Raw genomic sequence first — 20142 nt, 5'->3', positions numbered from 1 at the left:
GCAGCGCAGGTACGAGGCACAGAAATATCCCCAGTGATGTCACTGAAGGGTGGAAGAACGCCATTAAGCATCAACCTGTTTTGTTACTGCAAAGTCTTTAAGCTCTGGAGAGATGAAGTCTGTGGTCCAACACCATGTAGATGATGTGCCAAGAAACGGGTTAATTTACCAAAAATAGCACTGAGAAGACCCTTTATGACGACAGAAAAAAAATATGTGGAGTGTGAAAATGCCAACCTTATTCTTTAATTTGGGGAAGAAAGGCATATCCAGAAGCAGAAGCCAAATATTGGGCTGTGAATCTAAAGAGAGGCTGCGTTCCTAGTTAGCTTTCATAGACTCCTTAGAAATAATTAGTGGACCCCCCGCTAGTCACGGAGCACAGAATGAAAACCACTAATTTTAACAAAACACGTTACCAGGTAAACTGCTTTGGGCTACACGTAATAGCTTTTGACAAAAGGAGATCAGACTCTGTAGTCCAATAACCCTCTCTGACCCAGGGACCTGGGAACGTGTTGGTGAACGTGGAGCGTGAGCTCCTTGTTCTGCTCTGCTTGAGCGTCCCAGTGTCACACCAGTACTGCACCCTCCAGCCGGAGGCGTAGCCCGTTTCCAGCTTAATTAGAGCATGGTGGATCTGCCCAGACACTGTCGGAAAGGAATGACTGGCTCCTTTGTGTATGCATTTTCCACATGCTTCTCCTACATGTTGGGTGTGTCTGCCTTGTAAGATCCCATGCGGCTTGAGTGAAATTACAGCCTAAGTATTTCAGCAGAAGTACGGCAATACCGACTGGGACATTTCAGCGAGGGACAGACTCGTAGATAAAGGGGAGAGGCGTGGGAAACAAAGAAGAGCTTAAAGTCAGGAGGTGTAAACTGGAAGCAAGTGAAAGGGCTGACTCGCATCAGGATAACACCACACAAGATGTTAAGAGAGAAAATAACGAAGAGTATCCAGGTGGAACTGCCAATCGCAGGTTATTTCAAACCGTCTCCAAGAGAACTGAAGATGATCTAAGTGCAGCCAGCAAGGCCAGGTCTGTAAGAAATGGATAGTCTTTAAACTAAGTAGGACATTTGAAGAAAAAAACAACTTTGGCAGGACAAGGAAGCAGTGCAGTGTGAGAAGCCACCTTTCAGAAACTGAGCTGTTTGGCATTTTTCGCCTGAAACTGAAAGGTCATTTCTCCATTTTCCATGTCTTCAAATTTTACTTGGGTTTTAAAGTCAGACTGTGGATGCTGGTTTTAGTTCCTCTTCAAGATACACAGGGTAACATGCAATGGAGACTTGCATTCCAGTGATACCTGTTTGGCTGCACCTGCAACAATTACAGGATAATATATAGTTTTGCCAGTGTAGTGAATAAACACGCTTGACCTAATACACTGGCACACGCTAGATTGTGATGGAAGTATTTTTACCTGCTCAGTTGCCTGATCAGAACAAAGATTTAATGCAATGTTTGTTTTTAAAGGCTTTCCTGAAATCATGGGAACCTTAGTAAGACCACTGGAGGGCGGCAACGTCAAAGTGAAGCATTCATCAGCGTACTTTTGGGAATTGTTTTGTGAAAACCCAAACCCAAGAAGAAAACCCTAGCAAAGAAATAGAAATAATTAGAAATAATTTTCTGCTACCCAGATGCAAATATGTAAAACAGTGCAATTCTTCCGGTGCAAAAGGCAGCACTGCAGTATCATTTCCCTTACTTCCCTGAACCTAAAGAATGCCGCCTGAAGGCTGCATGACTTGTCCTGTTTTCAGAAAATGCTAAAAACATCCAAAAATACTTGGAGTCTTAATGCATTCTGAACCCTATGGATTTGTGGGGGTTTTTAAATCAACATATAACCCAAGACTATTTTGTATATCTTTTTAAATACATATATATAATTTGAATTATATTTACATTTGAGATATGTATAGATACATATTTCCAAACGAATACATATTGTTGCATTAATATAATGGGGGAAGCACGTTCAGAAGAATTTTTAGCTTTGATTTTTATTTTTAAGAGTGTCCTAAATGTCATCATTTCAAAGAAACCTTTCAAATATCAAGTGAGTGGAACCAGTTTAGTGAGTCTTCCCTCTGTAAGGAAGTCCACTCACATAGTGAAGATTTTGGGGTAACCATGAAGATAAATGAATGCTTCTGCAAGCTGTTTTGATTTAGTGAAAGGTTCTATTATTAGCCCAATATTTACACATTTAAGGAATACATGTTGACAATAATTTAAGATTATAGTTAGTCAAATGCAACCGTCCATTGCTTTAAAATATATATATAAAGAAATATACTGGCTGACTTACAAAGCCAGGTCATAACAACCATCTATACTTTTGACAAAATAAGAGCAAGGTAAATAAAACTGCTACGGAGCTTCCTATTTTTGTAAAAAGTGTAAGATACAGTTCCACTCTGCAACATAGCTACGTACACCTCGCCTCTGACTCAGTACTTGAGCTCCCTGATTGCATTCAAATCACATCTGGCCATTTTATAGACAATTATGTTCTGTTACTGACGGTCTTGGAAAGCTAACAAGCAGAAAGAAGGAGCTGGGCTTGCCTTATCCATAGTGTCATTTGGCACCTGGATGCCTGACAAACCGCCTCCATGACTGTAAGGTGATTTCGTCAGGTTACAACGGGAAGGATCTTTTCTGAACATGTTATTACCGGAAGAAAGCATGGTTTTGGACAACAGCTGAACTTTGAAGAGTCCTTGTGGGATAACAATGAATGTGTGGGGACCACCTGAGGAGTGTGAACAAAATAAATATAGAAAAGCAATACAGTCCTGGCAAGATACGGAGACTACTTTTTTTCCTCCAAGAGAAATGCCATTGTGCTCCGCACTGCACACAAGCATATGAAGTGGGGCCCTCGGGAATCTCTTCAGATCCACACACCCAATCCAAATCAAAACATCAGCAAAAAAAAAAAAAACAACCTTACACAGTACAGAGGGGAAATACGAGGTAAAATGTCTGGTAGAAGTCATACATGGCAGTTAGAGAAAGTGTCTACATTTATATTTACAAAAGTAGGCTAAAGTTTCTGTTTGGGTTTTTTTCCATTTCCTACATGCATGAGTCTCTCTTCAGCCTTTGGAAGTCAAATATCTTAGCATGGTGATAAAGAAGATTATATATATGCAAATTGTTCTTAATGTTCACATATTTATACGGAAATGTGAATATATATGTGAATTAAACAGCTTTACAATGGCAACAGTGGCATTTATTTTTTAAGTTTGTATGAGTAAATGACGACGGCATAAAAATGGAGATCTAATGAAAAATATAGCAGTGTCGCATGGGAAACAATTGTGTGTAGCTCTGGACCAGTGTTTAAGTCCTCCCTTCTCATCTTGCATTTGGCTACTGGGCAGATGGATCTCACCTTCACTTCCAGATTTCATGGTGCGTTTCTGGACTTCAGCTGGGAAAAAAAATCCAGCTTCTAAACTGAGATGATCTGCTTGGCAAGTTACTGAAAGACAGTAAAGATGAAAGTACAGAAAGTTTTTTCCACAGTCAGTTTTCATGTACATCTATATACTCCTTTAAACAAAAACATCTGCTTTACTGCCACTACTCTAACGCTTTCTTAAAGGCTGGGAAAGAGTTCTTTAAAAAATGCTGGTTTTTATTAACATTCCAGTTAGCAAACAGATGTTATAGTCAATTGTAATAGCACATGATGAGAAAAGTTGGAATTCTGATAGGGAAACGTGTCAAAATGTGGATGCTCCAACCTACTTTTAAAGGCAAGGACACACCTACGTGCCTGCACAGGAACAAAGCTGTGAACCTTTTCTCTTGGAAAACACAGGTACCTGGTCCTACCCTTGCCAGACGTCAGCGATTTCTCTGCCTTGCCTTAACCTTTGGAACAGGATATTGCAGATTTGCCGAGCTTTCCCTTGGGTAAGTTTCCCTTTTTCACAGGGAAACTAAAAACACAGCACTGCCTCCGAGTCTAACTTGGTGTCTTATTGCAAACGCAGACTTTAGTGAGATGATGAAGTAAAGTTTATGTCACCGTGTAGGCACAAGCCCATGGGCCGCATGCCTACAAACACCGGTTTTTCAACCACCCCCAACGGCTGCCGCGGGGCTTGCACCCCAGGCCTTTAGCTGCTCGTGGAACAACACCTGTTGGTGAAATCTAATTACTTTTGCGATGGTTATTTTCCGTGAAGTACCGTCAGAGGGCAGTAACATTGCCCACATCCACTTCCAACCCCTACAAACCGCCTTTACAGGAACCCCAATGGAGCCCAATGACCCTGATAGCGATGGAGAAGCCACAGTCAGGCTCCTTCACGCTATAGCAAGATGTAAGGGGGAGGGAAAAAAAAAAAAGAAAAAAAAAAGGAGGCAGGACAAGCAGAAAATGCTACGCCAGGATGGTTTCTAAGGAAAATATCACCCGCTTCAGCAGGAGCGGGCGGCTGTTGTTAGCAACCGGCGTACACAGCCGGGGCGCTCCGGCAGGCAGAGGGGAAGATGGATGGTTTCTTGGGCTGATGATGAATTACCCCGGCTCCCAGCCCTCGCAGCCCGGCTGGAGCAGCAGGGACGAGCCCTGCCTCTCCGGGCAGCGTGTGGCAGCTGGGGAAGGAGGAGAGGATTTATCTGCTTCCCTCAGCTGCCGAACTCGCGGCCTGCACCGGAGCCTGACGGCGGCCGAGGGGCAAGCCAGGCCTCCCGGAAAACCCAAATCCCCTCAAAAGTTTCAAGTCAAGATTTTATTTCGTTTCTTATGAATTCATACAGCTCTTCTGCTTTAACAGAGCACAAAAAGTACCTATTTTGACAGAAGCAGGGCAGAAAACGAGCCTCACAGAGGGACGGGGTGCCGCCCTCAGCCCTCCAAGAGCGCTGGTACAGGGGTATGGCGGCGGGGAGGCGGCCAGGGGTGAGGAAGCCCGGGAAGGGGAGCGGGGGGCTGCCCCCCGCTATGCCGCTCCGGGGTGGCCTCGGACGGAGCTCGGCCCCCCGCCGCCTCCACTCCGCCCCGGGCCGGCTCCCCCGCCCGGCGCCTGGCCCTTCCCGGTCGCTCAGCAACGGCGGCGCGGCCGCAGGGAGGCGGAGGAGCGGCGGGAGGCTGAGGGGTCGGGGCCGGCCCGGGAGACCCCAGCGCCGGGCTCGCCATGGCTGAGCGCAGCCTCTGCCCCGGCACGCAGGTAACTCGGCGGGGCTGGGCCGGTCGGGCACACACACACCCCGCAAACAGCCGCACACACACAAACACCGCGAACGCCCTCACACACGCAAACACCCTCACACACACGCCCCTACACACACCCCGGCACACCGCCGCACACCCACGCACCCGAAAACAGCCCTACGCACACCCCCGGCACGCAGCCTCACACACCCCCCGCAAACAGCCTGAGACACACTACACACTCCCCCACACACACACCCCGACACACAGCCTCACACACACACACCCCACACACACACCCCCCCGCAAACGGCCTCACACACACCACACGCACACCCCCCCGCCACACAGCCTTACACACACGTAAACACACATGTCCACGCACCCTTGCGCACAGCCTCACACCCCTGTACACAGCCGTACACGCACATACACACAGCCTCACACACACCTCCACACACACCTCCACACACACCTCCACACACCCCTGCACACAGTGTCTCACCTCTGTACACAGCCATACACAGACACACACACACCCCGCAAACAGCCTGAGACACACCACGTACACACCCCACACACACAGCCCGGCACACAGCCTCACACACACACCCCCCACACAGCCTGAGACACCCACCCACACACACACACACACCCCCTGCAAACAGCCTCACACACACCACATGCACACCCCCCCGCCACACCGCCTTACACACACGTAAACACACACGTCCACGCACCCTTGTGCACAGCCTCACACCCCTGTACGCAGCCATACACACACATACACACAGCCTCACACCCCCCCCCCCACGCCCCCCGCAAACAGCCTCACACACACCACACGCACACCCCTCCGCCACACCGCCTTACACACACGTAAACACACACGTCCACGCACCCTTGTGCACAGCCTCACACCCCTGTACACAGCCATACACACACACCTCACACACAGCCTCACACACACCTCCACACACACCTCCACACACCCCTGCACACAGTGTCTCACCTCTGTACACAGCCATACACAGACACACACACACCCCGCAAACAGCCTGAGACACACCACGTACACACCCCACACACACAGCCCGGCACACAGCCTCACACACACACCCCCCACACAGCCTGAGACACCCCCACACACACACACACACACCCCCTGCAAACAGCCTCACACACACCACATGCACACCCTCCCGCCACACCGCCTTACACACACGTAAACACACACGTCCACGCACCCTTGTGCACAGCCTCACACCCCTGTACGCAGCCATACACACACATACACACAGCCTCACACCCCCCCCCCCCACACGCCCCCCGCAAACAGCCTCACACACACCACACGCACACCCCTCCGCCACACCGCCTTACACACACGTAAACACACATGTCCACACACCCTTGCGCACAGCTTCACACACCTTTACACAGCCGTACACACACCCCTCCACACACCCCTGCACACACGTACACGCAGCCTCACATGCACACCCCTGCATACACCCCCACACACACACACACCCCGCCCTGCACACAGACACACATGCACACCCCCCCACACCCTGCACAGTGCTTGCACCTCTCTCCGTCACACACACACTGCTCACATAGCCCTGTACACGCACACCCCTGCATAAACCGTGGCACACGCTGCGTGCACACAGAGGACCGTGTCCACCACCATCGCCTACACGTACAGCCACCCAGCACAGACACGCTGTCCGTGTGCATGCGCAACCTCGTGTACGCACACACGCACGTACTTACCTACACACCTCCACACCTCACTGTTCACGTACGCACACACAGTGTTTCCCCTTTTGGGGTCCTTCCCCGGTGCCTTCCCCAGCCCTTTTTCCCCACTTTTCCTCCTCGGTTTGCCAATTCCCGCCATTTGCACGCACCCTGGGATCTCCTCTGATCCTGTCTCAGGCCATAAACACCAATATCCTCATTTTCTGTCCTCAGGACATCTCCCACTTGCTGGCTAGCACCTTTGAGGACCTGTACACTGGAGATGTTATCGGGGTGGACATGGAGAGAAACTGGATCAAGTCCCGAGGAGGAGACAATGTTTATCACGAAGCCTTTACGGAGGAGCTACAGAAGGTACAAGTTGCAACCAAGTCAGAGTTCGGAGCTCTGTTCAGCTTCCATTGCTACTTCATAATTTCTACATTGTCTGTAAAATAAAATAAAAAGTTGGGGGGGGATCCCAGAACAGACATTTTGATGGGAATTTACTTGAGCAGTTTGCCGCAGAACCTTTCATACAAATTAATATTTACCACAAGCTCCTTCATGATATTCTCAGCTCTGGACGGCTTTTCACGCACAGAGTAAAACCAGTAAAACCAGTAGCCCTTTAAATGCCTGTTCTACTGGCTGACATCTTCTCCATGTAACTGCTGGCCAGTGTACTACACTTCCTATCTTGCAGTAAAGTATTCTCGTGTGCTGCATTTTGAAACCAGATGCTGCAAATATTATTTAGATGTGCTTACCTTAGTGGTGTGCTATGACGCGTAATCCATTGGCATTTGCAACGCTGTTTGGAAATCTTGGATGAAATCAACAGTAGAAATGCAAAATACTTGTATTAATCGTTGCTCTGATATTTATTGTCAGTGTATAAAAGTAGAGGCTATTGCTGGATGACTTGAGCAACAGGTATTTTTTCCATTTGGTGTCATCATAGCCTCTTCAAAGGTTATCAGACATGAAAAATCTGAAGTTTTGTATTTCTTTTGAGTCATTTATGAATATATTGGTGGGCACAGTATGATCTGAGTACTAAATGGGAGTACTTCTGCTAGGATAAGGTTCATTTCAACTGACAGTACCTGTCTGTAGCATGTATGTTACAGCTGAACTAGTCACCCAGGGCTCTTTGTATCATCAGAAAAAGGAAAAAAAACCATCAGACCAGGCACTTTTAGGGCACAATCCACCTGATCCATTTTAGGTAGCAACTTTGGCGTGGGGTGGGATCATGTCCTGGGTTCCAGTGACAGTGGAGGGATCCCAGAATGAGCAGGACAGGAGGAAGCATCTCATTTTAGCTGAGATGCATCCTACCCTTTCTATTTAAAAAATGAAATGGAATTCTTTAATTCTATTAAATGAATTTTTTAATTCTATTAAATGAGCCAAAAGATTAAATCTTGTTACAGAAGAGTTCTGCAGAAAGCTCAGTTAGGCTACAGATGCTCTTGAGACCAATGCCTATCAGTTTCTGTTGGTGTTGCTCTTGTATGCCTCTGTGCCTCTGCCATATTCTCTCTTTAACTTACATTGATACCTCTTTGAGGCAGGATTTTTCTTTTTGAGTTGTGCTTGTAAAGCACTTACCATACTGGGCAGAGTGACCTGAAATATATCGGAAGAAGTGAAATATCACTACTGGGATATTTTGGAGTTATAGAAACCTTCCTAGTCACTAGGAGGGAGCATTCACTTTAAATTTAATCCTACACTTCTAGGCAAAATACAGTGCACTTGCTACTGTCCCACAGAAGGTAAAAGACCTTCTCTTGTCCTGAGAGAGTCTCCTCATCTTTGACACATTTTTCTTGGGTAGTGCTTCTTACCCAGCACAAGTTAAATGAAAGGAATGACAGTGTTTGTGCTTGTAAAGTAATGATGTTTTACCAGTCTATCTCTGTTTACCTCTCAAAGGCAAATAGAAAACATTTATCTGCAACAAGATCTTTAATAATTTGTGACAGCTCAAATCAGACTCATTTCTCTACATTCACCCATACGCGTGACAGCTTGTTGCTGAATATGAGTGCCGACTGACAGAAGCTGACATAGTAGAAGAGAACATCATTCAGGCCCAGGATCGAGCAAAAGCTGAAGAAGAAAGGGCCCTAAACGTGCTGAAGGCAGATGCGGGGGAAGATTTCCACAAAATGGGATTACCACCAGGTGAGGATTCTGGAAATACTGTCTCTCCCAAGTACATGCTTATGGTACCTGGAGATCAATGCAGCGTTTGCCTGAATCACTTGTGGTTTGGCTTTACATCAGTGGAGCAACTTTGAAGGATTTTGTGCGGAGATTCAAGTAGAGTAACATCTGTTTAACACTGTAAGAAACTGAACGACTGGGTCATTTTCAAGGTATTAAATTTGCAATAAATGGCTTACCACCTCACTTTATTACAAGCATACACACCTTGATATATAGCAGCAACAAACAGAAATTAAATGTTTCTCCAATGGCTGCGTAGCTGGGTTTGAACTGAATTTAGAATTGTGGAGATACATGTCCAAGTCTTGGGATTAAACTATCAGACTGTTTCTCTGTCCAAAATTATTTTCTGACAGTGATGAGTTATAAAGACAACATTACTCTGGATTGATCAAAATAGTGTATCTTAAGAGGCTAAGCTTTTGCATTTTTTTATTGGTTTGTTTGTTTGTTTGTTTTACTGTTGCAGTGGCATCTTCTTTTCGGTGGATAGTGGATAATGAACTTCTCAGAAAAAATCATTTAACCTGCCCTGATGATTATATCACTGATAAATTACCTGTTACTAGAGCACCGAAAGGTAACTTTTAAAGCAGAGAATAATTTAGACTTTTTAGAACACTGTAAGAATTGAAGCATTGGAGGATTTAGCAGATCTGAGTATATTTTTATAGTTTTCTACCAAAGCAGAAGGGACTCTAGTATTACAAGCATAAAATTCCACTAAAGGGACATTGTCAAAATAAAATTGATAAATTAAAAATTATTGAGTTTAAGTGTGCTTAAATATGAAATTTAATGGTGGTTGCACATTTGTTTACAGTTCCTTCCATCTGACACAAAAATTATATTAATTGTGGCTGCTCTGCCTCTATTCAATTTCATTAGCACAAAGCTGTGACTACGTCTTGTATACAGAGAAGGGAAGTGGTTACATTAAAGTAAAAAACTATTTTCAGTGAAATAAAATTGTATTCTTTATTTTGGGCTTAAAATTTTCCAGTTCTGGAAATGTATCAGTTTAATTTGTAAATGAAGATGAGTAAGAAAAATCTTTGGGGCAACGTCAAGACTTCTTTTACTCATGGATAATAAAATGTGAAAGGTTTTAGTATCATTGAAATGAAATTTTTCAGTCAAGTCAAAACAAACATTTCAGAGTAATCAATGTAGTCACAAATTCCAAGATCCCATTATTTTTTCCCATTGTTATTCCAAACAAAGCCAAAAATCTAACATCTCAGAGTTTCCTCTGAGGTGGCAATTTTGTTGTCTAACTACAGGAACATGGGACTAGATGGTACGTCCTGTTTATGTCAATTTTCTGACTGTCATAAGTCCATCATATAGATCTTTTTGTAAACTGAACAGGACATTCTAAGTCCCACTCACTGGTAAGATTAGCATAGCTTTCTGAGGGTAATATAGCTTTCTTTGTGTATAGCTTGTTTAATTAGTATTTCTAAAATCTTATTAAAGCACTATGCTTCATTTGTGCAAAATAAACTATAAATATAAATGAATTCTAGAGGATTTGAAGTGTATTTTTACCATCAACAAGACTAAAATAAATTCATATACCTGTGCATAGAATAAATGCTTATAATTGATGCTTTACTCTTAGAGAATTGTATTTTTCTTTGAATTGCAGGAAAATCAGAACCTGGTTACATCAGAGAGACATTTAGTTTTCAACAGCATGTTTCTTCAGGCTCGCAGGACCAGATGCCTGCAGGGATTGCACACCTACAGAAAATACCTGGTAGTCTGCCAAATGTGTCTTTATGCACATTAACTCTGCCTTCAACTCCAGACTCTAGCCACCAGACTAAAAAGACAAGTAAGGTACATTTTACAGATTTATTTTATATTTAAAGGGTAAATATCAATGCATTGTTGATTTGGCTCCAGTACTGATTTTATTTGATCTGTTAAGAGAAAGACAATATTTCTATATGAATTTTCCATTCTGTATAGCTTTAATTAGACATGTACAGATACCTTTTTCATCATCCTCAAAATTGCCATGTTTAATTTCGCACCACGATCTCTTTGTTTTTCAAAGAAAACTAATGCCTCACAGAAGCTAGCCTGGAAAGATAGTAAGTGCAAAGCAGAGAGAGAAAGTGAGTGTGCTTACCTTGCCAAACTTGAGAAAAGACAGAATTACTTGAAGAACCCTCGCTTTTTCCCACCAAATGCTCTTCAAGGAGGCAAATCTCTTGTCATTTCTCAAGAAAAAGTGGAACAAACCATAGCCAGAAGAAAAGCAGAAGATAACAGAGGGTATGCAGTATATACACTTTCTTGATTCTGAGCTGGAGCACACAGAGAGCTCCACTATAGAATTACTGTGGATTAACACATAGATATTTTGAGCTAAATGTCTGTATAGTCTCATAGGAAACAAAGTATGTCTGTATGACATTTCGGTTTTGCTAAGGAATACATTTTGCAGTTTCTGATTTTGTCAGTATTTAAAGAACTAGACAGTAAGATAAAGTCTCCTTTTTTTTATCTTTCAGTGATACTTCATTTGTTCCTGTGTTTCTTGCCAACCCACCTACTGTTTTTTTTTCTGATTATGAAGTTGGCCATGTTTATGAGGTGAGGACTTACTTCTTTGTAGAGAGTTAATTCTGCCACTGAGAAGCATTATGTCCTGCCATGATCTACATATTTCACCCGATCTTTTGGCTTTCTGCAGTTTAACAAATCTCTGAGTTTCTTCTTTATATTGAATGAATGACCCTTTAGCTTCCTACAAGATACTCTTTCACACATGCCACTGACACACTAAGCAGTGAAAGCTAAAAGGGACCCATTTCAGTCTCTGCTTGGTTTTGGTAGTATCTGATTCAGACTTTATTGAATAAACCTAGATTTTTAGGCCGGTTGTGATGATGAATTAGCTACTACTAGCAGAGTACTAGGGAAATGCAACCATTATGAGTGATGATAAATACAATGGAGTATTGTATTTTCTTTTTTAAATGAAGATGACTATAGAGCTGCAGAACATCACTTCAACATGTCATCGTGTAAGACTTATCCCCCCCTCTACTTCAGCATTTGCCATTGGGCCAGGTAAGGGTTATTTTTACTGCCTTTAAGATGTTAACACGTAAGAGATCTAATTTACCTGCTTGAGCAAAGATTTTTCAGAGACATTATGTTTGGTTCTGCTATCCATAGTGCTTGGGGTAGGACAATAATCTGCTCGGTTCTTTGGCGACTGAAGGTTGTCTTATGTCTCTAGGACCATTCACATGCAACTCATAAGCAGATTCAAATAGTCTAATGAGGAATTAAAGAAGACTAACTAACATTAAAATGTTTGAAGTTAGACTGAAATATATCCATGGAGTACCTAGATTGAGTCTTATCCAAAATTTATCTAGGAACAGACATAGTGTCATTGAAATCAGTAGGGGGAGAGGGCACGAAATAGCAACCTTCGATTGCCACAAGGAAGATTAGGTTAGAGGAAAGGTAAGAAAAACATCTTTCCTAGAGTAGGATAGCCAGGCACTGGCACAAATTGCCTAAGGAGATTGTGGTATCTCAGTCACAGCATTGGAGGAATATTTAGAAGTTAGATTCCCCCATGTCAACCTTCTTGTCTTGTGGCAGAGGAAAACTGGGTAACGTCTCTAGGTTTCTCCTCACTCTGTTTTCTGCAGTTATGAGAAGCATATTTCAGACAAAAAATTCTTTGAGTTCAGTGGAAGATAACGGACATACAGAGATTACACTGGCAGGCCTTTTGCGGTCCTTCATTTTTATCAGCTTGACTTAGGCAATAAATGGGGAGAGTTTACAGGCACCTTTCCAGAGGGAGATGTGATCATAAATACGTATGCCAACTTTGGGAGGTTTTAATTTTTTTAATTCCCTGCATTTTTTTTTCTAAGGAAAATTTCCAGGAAAGGGAGGAATGATTGCTCCTGGGATGACATGCCAGTATACAGTCCAATTTATTCCTGAATATCTAGGAGATTATGAAGATTGTGTATTAGTGGAGACTCAAGTATCAGAACCTCTTCTGATCCCGATCCAAGCTAAAAGAACACCTCCAGTGTTAACATGTCAGTAATGCCCAATTCTTAATTTTCTCTAAAGTTAAATGGATTTGTTGATTTTTTTTTTTATTTTTACTGTCTCCAATTTTATGCCACAAAACAAATGTGGAGAAACTTGGCAGTGCTTTTTCTACATTTTGATATCTATCTCATTTTCACTTGTAATAGATTTATTAGTTATTAAAATGTAATCCTGTCAAATATTTCCTCAATTATTTTTGCTTGCCATATCAAGCTCAGTTTTTTCACTGTATTAGAGGAGTGAGCAGGAGCCACTTTTTGAGCTTTGTGTCTTGTTGATTCCTGAACTATTAACTGTGATTACCAATCCTAAATATTAAAGAATTACGATTTAGTTACAAATATTTGATGCTATTAATTAATATTCATGGAATGTTACATTCATTATATATAGATATGACATATCTGCAGGATTCACCTTTCAGATATCTAGCGTCAGCTGTAACAACCAGGATTACTTTTGCAGAAATTTGCTTTGATTTTTTGTAAATTCACCTTTCCTGTTATACTGAGCTTTTTAAAAAATCATCTTACTTTTTGTCCTCATTCAATGGAGTCTTTAAATAGGAAGCAGCATTAAAATGTAAGATGAATGTAGAAATATGGACCTCATACTGTGTAAATTTCAAATTGAAAGAATTTAAGGCTTTTTAGGATTGCAGCACCTAGCTTATTCATGTGCAATAATGTTGTCTTTAACGAGTTATTTAAGAACTGGCTTTGCCAGCTGCTAGCCTTCACTGTCTGTGTAGTCTGATTTTCTGTGTTACTCATTGCAGTGCCTCACATTATAGACTGTGGTTCCTGCCTTGTTGGAGGAATAAAAGTAATGATGATTTTGTGCAGAAATGAGGGATTTCGCACTGGGAAGTTCTGTATAATGCCAAAGAAAGCCTGGCCACCTCCTAATTTCAGGGTGAGTTATTAGAAGGGGAATACTGGACAGGGTATGGTTATAGATGCCCTGACATGAAGGCCTTTGATGTAGTCATGGTATATGAGCACAGAAGTTGTAAGGCCTTGCTGGGGACATCTGTATGGTTCCGTTCCCTCAGGGATTCATGCTTATCCTCGAGCCCAATCTCCCTCGATGTCCGTACCTCCTGCCTGTGCTCTGGCTTGCCTCTGGAAGAAGTTGTCTTGCTCAGTGGTGAGGTAAACTCAGGCAAACATCAGGGAAAGGACAACTGGCTTGAACTTTAATCTTACCCTTAAAGCAAATAGAAATGCAATCAGTTCTGGCATTGCTTGAGATAATTTCCTCCCCACCAAAGATATCACTTACTGCCCTTGCTGTACCTGTAGACCCTAGCAGTCCACTCCAGTATTGCTCTGTCTTTAGCTTTCCATCACAAAACAGGGTCTAAGTGATATGGACAAAGAAGATAGATACGGTGTGACTGGTAGACTGGCATTTTAGGTGCTGGAGAAAAGGCTGATGTGCCAGGTTTGTGTGGCTGAAACGCTTTACAGTTCCAGCTCAAAGTGAGTCATAAGCATGGAGAAACAGACAGAGCTCCTATGCTCAGGCATAGCTGTTCTTCTGTGAACACGCGTATTATGGCTCCTGACACTATCATTTGTCTTTGGAGACAGCACTTTCTCTCCTTCTTTCACCAAGGTAATTATAAAGCATGGAGCATGTCCTCTAATTAAGCCATATACATGAGCCACATACTTTTGAGATGTGTGAAAAAAAATTACAGTAAGAGGTAGAACAGTGATGTAGTATACTGCCTCTTTTAGGTAACCCTGTATTTTAAAAACAACAACCTGATCAATTTAATTTTTTAATCTTTCTTTTTTTCTTTTTTCTTTTTTTTTAAACAACTTAGGCTGTTGCCACTGTTGGCTTTGTGATACAAGATCCTTTTGGGATCCATCCTGCTGTTTTTGAACTAGCTCCAGGGCAGAGTACAACAGTAGAGGTTAGTACCAACTGCTATAGAAAGTATTTGTACTTTACCAAATACATTAGAAAACAAGATTATTTTAGAAGATCTTGGCTGGCCTTGCGAATTTGGGTTTGTGTGAGCAAAAATGCTCAAATCCTTTTGTGCAATTATGCTGGAAGAATTGCAATTGTGAGTCTTACTGGAGGGTCTTTCATTGCAACTTTCAGGTCTCGTTTAGCCACTCAGAGACCGGTCGGATTCTCCCCACACAAAGAATCCTGTTAGAGAAAACAGGAATCTGAGAACACAGGAGTCCTTATTTCACTCCAGCTCGGGTGTCAAGTCCAGGAGACTTCTCCTTTCTGAGCTTCCTTGGAAAAAAAGGACATTTGGGGAAAAAAATTCTTTCATTGTAGAGCAGCAGGTACAAATCCTTCACTTATGCTGTGCTCTTTCCTGAAAAAGATCCTGCAGTAGGTGTGCATTACTGGTTGCCACCACTGCTTTTTCTGATGTGGGCCACATTTTATTATAGATACGGAGGGTACGGCTAGCCTCCAGCCCATCCTTTCTCCAGTATTTCCTGGCTGTTGATGATAAGAGGAATGAGTCAGGCAGGTGTGGATAAAGGAGAAATATTTCTCCTCCTTTATGTCTCCCCGAGTGCATTGCTTCAGCAGGGCCAGGCAAATGTGGGAGAGAAAGAGGAGATGGATTTAGCATGGGTTGGGTTTGCAGGCAGTAGTGGAGAAGGGGTAGAATAACCATGGTGCACATTACACAGCCAAAGGTTTTGGCCCCTGAACCATTTTTGTGGAGGTGGAGCTCAGGAAAGGCACACAGCAGCTGCCCTGGTCACACTGTTGTAGCTTGACAGGCAGCGGTGGTGTTGCTCTGTCAGTGACTGAGGGCAGAGTCGATTCTGAGGGTGCGATTCATACGACTAGCCCAGTAGACTGCCCACATCTCCAGTGACTATAAAGGCAGCCTCTGGTGACCACCCAGATACACACATGTAAGTTTAGTGACCCAGAAAACTCCTGTTTCTTTCTGGTCTGTATTAAGGGAATGTGACACTGTCTGTTTCTTGCAAGTGTAAGATTTAATTACTCATCACTAGAACTGTCCTTTAGTGAACATTTACGAATTGAAGTTTATTACTTCCTGGAGAGAAATCAGACCTTGCTATTCCACTTCTCTCTTTCAGGTGGTGTTTTTCCCTTCTTTTCCAGAAGTCTCACAGCAAACATACACCATTGTTTGTGACAATTGCCAAGTCAGTGATGTTACAGTCACAGGTTTGTTTCCAACGCCTTTCAGAGGTCATGTTTCTGATGCTGTAGATATTCAAATAATGTGAGCGGTGGTTGATGGCTTGAAGTAACAGTAAGATTTTATGTCATTGGATTAAGCAAATACTTTGTCCCCTGATAGTGTTAAATGCTAAGCATTTTATTATTATTATTATTATTATTATTATTATTATTATTATTACTACCCCATCCCATAGTGCATGAAATACAGGGGATTCAGAAAGCACTCAGCTCTTAACCCACTGTAGCCAAAACTCCAAATGTAAAATGTCGTCAAGCAGCAGAAAAGAACACCTGTAGTCAGGTGCAATTCATTTCTTAGGCTTTTGTATCAATAAGGTAACATGACAAACTCTAAAACATCAGCTTTAACAGGGCAGAAATACATTTGGGTGTGAAGCAAATTTGGGGCACATCTTGGATTAGGGTATTCAGGCGAGACAGACAGTCTTTGGATTAGTTTATGAAACCAGTTGAAATTCTTGTAGATGTTAGTGCTTGTCCCGTAATGTATTTGTGAGTGCTATAACATTAGGCTTGACTTGCAGTCTATTTCATCACTTTATTACAGGTATTTCCTTTGGAAAATTTTAATAGTGCATTTGCTGCTTATTGTTATTTTAATATACTACCTAAAACATCTGGGAGCCACATTATCAACCATTGCAAACATTCTGCTCAGCTCAGTGAAACGATGCTGATGTAAGTGAGCTGAGGTTGTGGCCGTGAAATCCAAATCTGTTAAATTCGTGAAGAAAGATCTCTGTTGATATATGTTGATGAACAAAGAACATCAGGAAAATATTGTACAATTAACACATTGGAGTTCTGAAACTTGAGGAAACATCAGATATAATCAGTAATGGCCATTGCTGGCATTTGCTGTTAATGAGTAATACGAACAATGTTAATTGCCAGATGGTAAACGGTAATACTTACTTATTTCTTCAAGGGGTTGGAGAGCTGATAGCTCTGGAGCTTTTGTTCGTCACGGGTGGAGAAAGCAAACCCGAACCCGGTGAAGTTACTGATGTAACAGCACAGCATCTCATACGATTTGACCCCCAAAACCCACACACCACCGAGGAGAAGAAATTGGTTATAAGAAACTCTACGTACGTAGCTACTATTAATAGAGTAATGCTCTGCAGTCTGAACGTACTGGTCGGGATCTCATTTGTGATACCATCCTCGCTTAAGCTGGAGAAACCTTCATGCACTTGATAAACTTTGTGCAGAAGCTTTGCTTCTTTCTGCTCCATTGTTTAGGAATTAAGGTTCGAGGATATACTTGTAAGAGCAGGAACATTATATATAGATCAAACATTATGGCAACCATTAGCCAGACCACTTGGTTCATACACTGCCAAGGTCAATATATTTGCCTCAGTATAGATGAAAAGATTTATAAATATGGATGGTTGCAGGTTTAACAGGGTCATCCAGATGGGATTTATCTAACTTTACATGTCTACAGTGTATACTTGGGCAACTGCACTAAGCACCCTATACTCTTTTCCTTTCATAGTGCAGGGAAATATATGCTTTTAAGGATGCCATTCTGCCTGTGGACACCTCCCATAGAACAAGACATAACGCATCCTGGACTCCACTGGATCTCCACTGATTAAAATGGGAGCCCAATGTAACTAGCTCATATTAAAACTTCCCAATTATTCCTATTATTGACTCCTAATAGATTTAAATATAAACTCTATGTAAGTCAAGGAATATGTCCCTATGTGCAATTACATTGTACTGAACATAGTGGAATCCTGATTTTGATGAAAATCGGTTGGAGAATGATAGAAGTACACTAATGTGCACGACTGCAGTAGTTAGAGGCTGCAGACCATCAAAGCAGTGAGGAGGTCAGTGCTGGTTTTAGATACATTCATGGAAATTGCTACTTGCTACAGTGAGTTTCTGGACATTTTTGAGGGGGCCTGGAAAGCACACATGCATAATAGCAGAACAGAATGCTGTTTGGGTATAGAAACTGTGATTCAGTGAACTGGACACTGTAAACTGACGAAGGATGTGACTCTGCCAGTTTCCACGTTTTCTCTGTGTTATCATCATGACAGCAGTCCCTGCGCATCTGCTGTCAGCATTGGTATGAAACAAAGCTGGACAGGCTGAGACTGAACGCCACAGAAGCAGGAAAGAGAAAACTCTCTACTGCTATGGAAAGTGATATGAGAAATCGTACATGTTGGGTTTTATGTCACTGATACTCACTTTCAAATTCCAGTGTCCTTCCTACCCTTAGGAAGGCAAAGTTTTTGAGGTCAGTATGAGCAAGGTTTTAAAACCTACTAACACATTCCATGGAATACACTTCTGCTGAAGCAACCTTTTCTGGATTACAAAGAATATTGCAGAGCCATTGCTATCATCTTAGCTGGAGCCCCTGTGTTTCTTGGTACGTTAAATACCACAGCTTGCACTTGGATTAAATTCAGACTGTTATGTAGATCGTCAGCGGTGGTCCAGTGCAAACATACTGATATCAGCAGTAACTGTCCTGTCGATCTCAGATTCTTGAAAGAAGAATTATAGAGTTTTCTAAAAGTTGCATTATATGACAAGTTAAATAAAGCAAGAAAGTGTTAACATATCTTGCACATTTATATAATTTACTTCCATATATTAGCATGTTCTTTGTACAATTTGTATACTCTGACTATGCTGCCTCATCAGCTTTGTAGCTCACAAAGACTGGTAAGTCAAACCCCTGTAATTTTTAAGGAGAAAAATTCCCTACATGGAAAAAGGAGCTGAAAATTTTCTCCCAATATTTCACTCAAAAATATCTGATTTTTTTAATCATAGCTTTTTGTTGTTTCTTGATGTCTTTGCAGCCACATAGAACTTCCTTTCTACTGGCAGATAATAAAGCCTAATCTGAAACCATTAATACCAGAAGAAACTGCAGACTTTATGAAGCTCAAATACAATCGAGACACAGAGTCAGCCTTCTCCCTAAATCCTGAGCAGGGAGTTTTGCTTCCCGAAGCTGATCATGAGTTTATTCTCACTTACACTCCACAGGAGGTACGGCTTGTGATTCTTTCCTATCTACAAACTCCAGCTGTGTATTTTTATGCGAGTCATAAAATCCTTGCTGTGCAGCTTTCTGAATTAAATTTAATTAGCTGGTACTATGCTCTGATAAACAGTGTTCAAAATGTAGAAAGTTACTAAAAGAAAACATGTTTTGACTGCAAAATACGAGACAGTTTCTGATCTCATGTCATTTTTGGTACTGATTGGACACGATTAATTTTACAGTGAAACTGTGGACACATCCTCATAGCTGCAGCTGTGCTGGCTGGTAAAGTTACCACTCTCGCATTACGAGCTGCTCCGCAATCTCCTGACCCTTCCCATCTGCAGAGTGAGCTGCTTTGGGGATGTGCCCCATACTTGCTGCAGCCTAAACAAGTGGGGTTAGCAAAGAGTGATTATTTAAAATGTTTCCAACTGTAGCTTTTTTGGACTGAAATGGGTCCTATGAACAGCTGTGTGGTAAATCAAGGGGGTAGTAGTAGCCCTTGGCAGAGAAACGATGGTATGCAGCTGTGGGTAAAGAGGGGTGCAACGCTGTTTGAATGCAGCTGTACCGGTGACTGTTGTCTTAGTTTCTGTT

General features: G+C 42.4%; 1 protein-coding gene across 1 annotated transcript in view; it reads left to right on the top strand.

Annotated features, from left to right (window-relative positions):
- Positions 1-5175: 5175 nt before the first annotated feature.
- Positions 5176-20142, top strand: part of DLEC1 (DLEC1 cilia and flagella associated protein) — a gene marked incomplete at both ends in the record, with an annotated part of 42428 nt that continues 27461 nt past the window's right edge. Inside the window, 14 exons of the mRNA XM_082314352.1 lie at positions 5176-5208; positions 7173-7313; positions 8978-9134; positions 9649-9759; positions 10831-11024; positions 11245-11465; positions 11705-11786; positions 12179-12266; positions 13094-13267; positions 14062-14198; positions 15118-15210; positions 16385-16475; positions 17443-17605; positions 19355-19547. Of these exons, the coding sequence (XP_082170478.1) occupies positions 5176-5208; positions 7173-7313; positions 8978-9134; positions 9649-9759; positions 10831-11024; positions 11245-11465; positions 11705-11786; positions 12179-12266; positions 13094-13267; positions 14062-14198; positions 15118-15210; positions 16385-16475; positions 17443-17605; positions 19355-19547 (1878 nt within the window). The remainder of the gene's footprint in view (positions 5209-7172; positions 7314-8977; positions 9135-9648; positions 9760-10830; positions 11025-11244; positions 11466-11704; positions 11787-12178; positions 12267-13093; positions 13268-14061; positions 14199-15117; positions 15211-16384; positions 16476-17442; positions 17606-19354; positions 19548-20142) is intronic.

The sequence above is a fragment of the Platalea leucorodia genome (genome assembly GCF_965183815.1).
Source record: "Platalea leucorodia genome assembly, chromosome: 1".
Classification (NCBI taxonomy): Eukaryota; Metazoa; Chordata; class Aves; order Pelecaniformes; family Threskiornithidae; genus Platalea; species Platalea leucorodia.
This window is presented reverse-complemented; position numbering and strand designations above follow the sequence as displayed.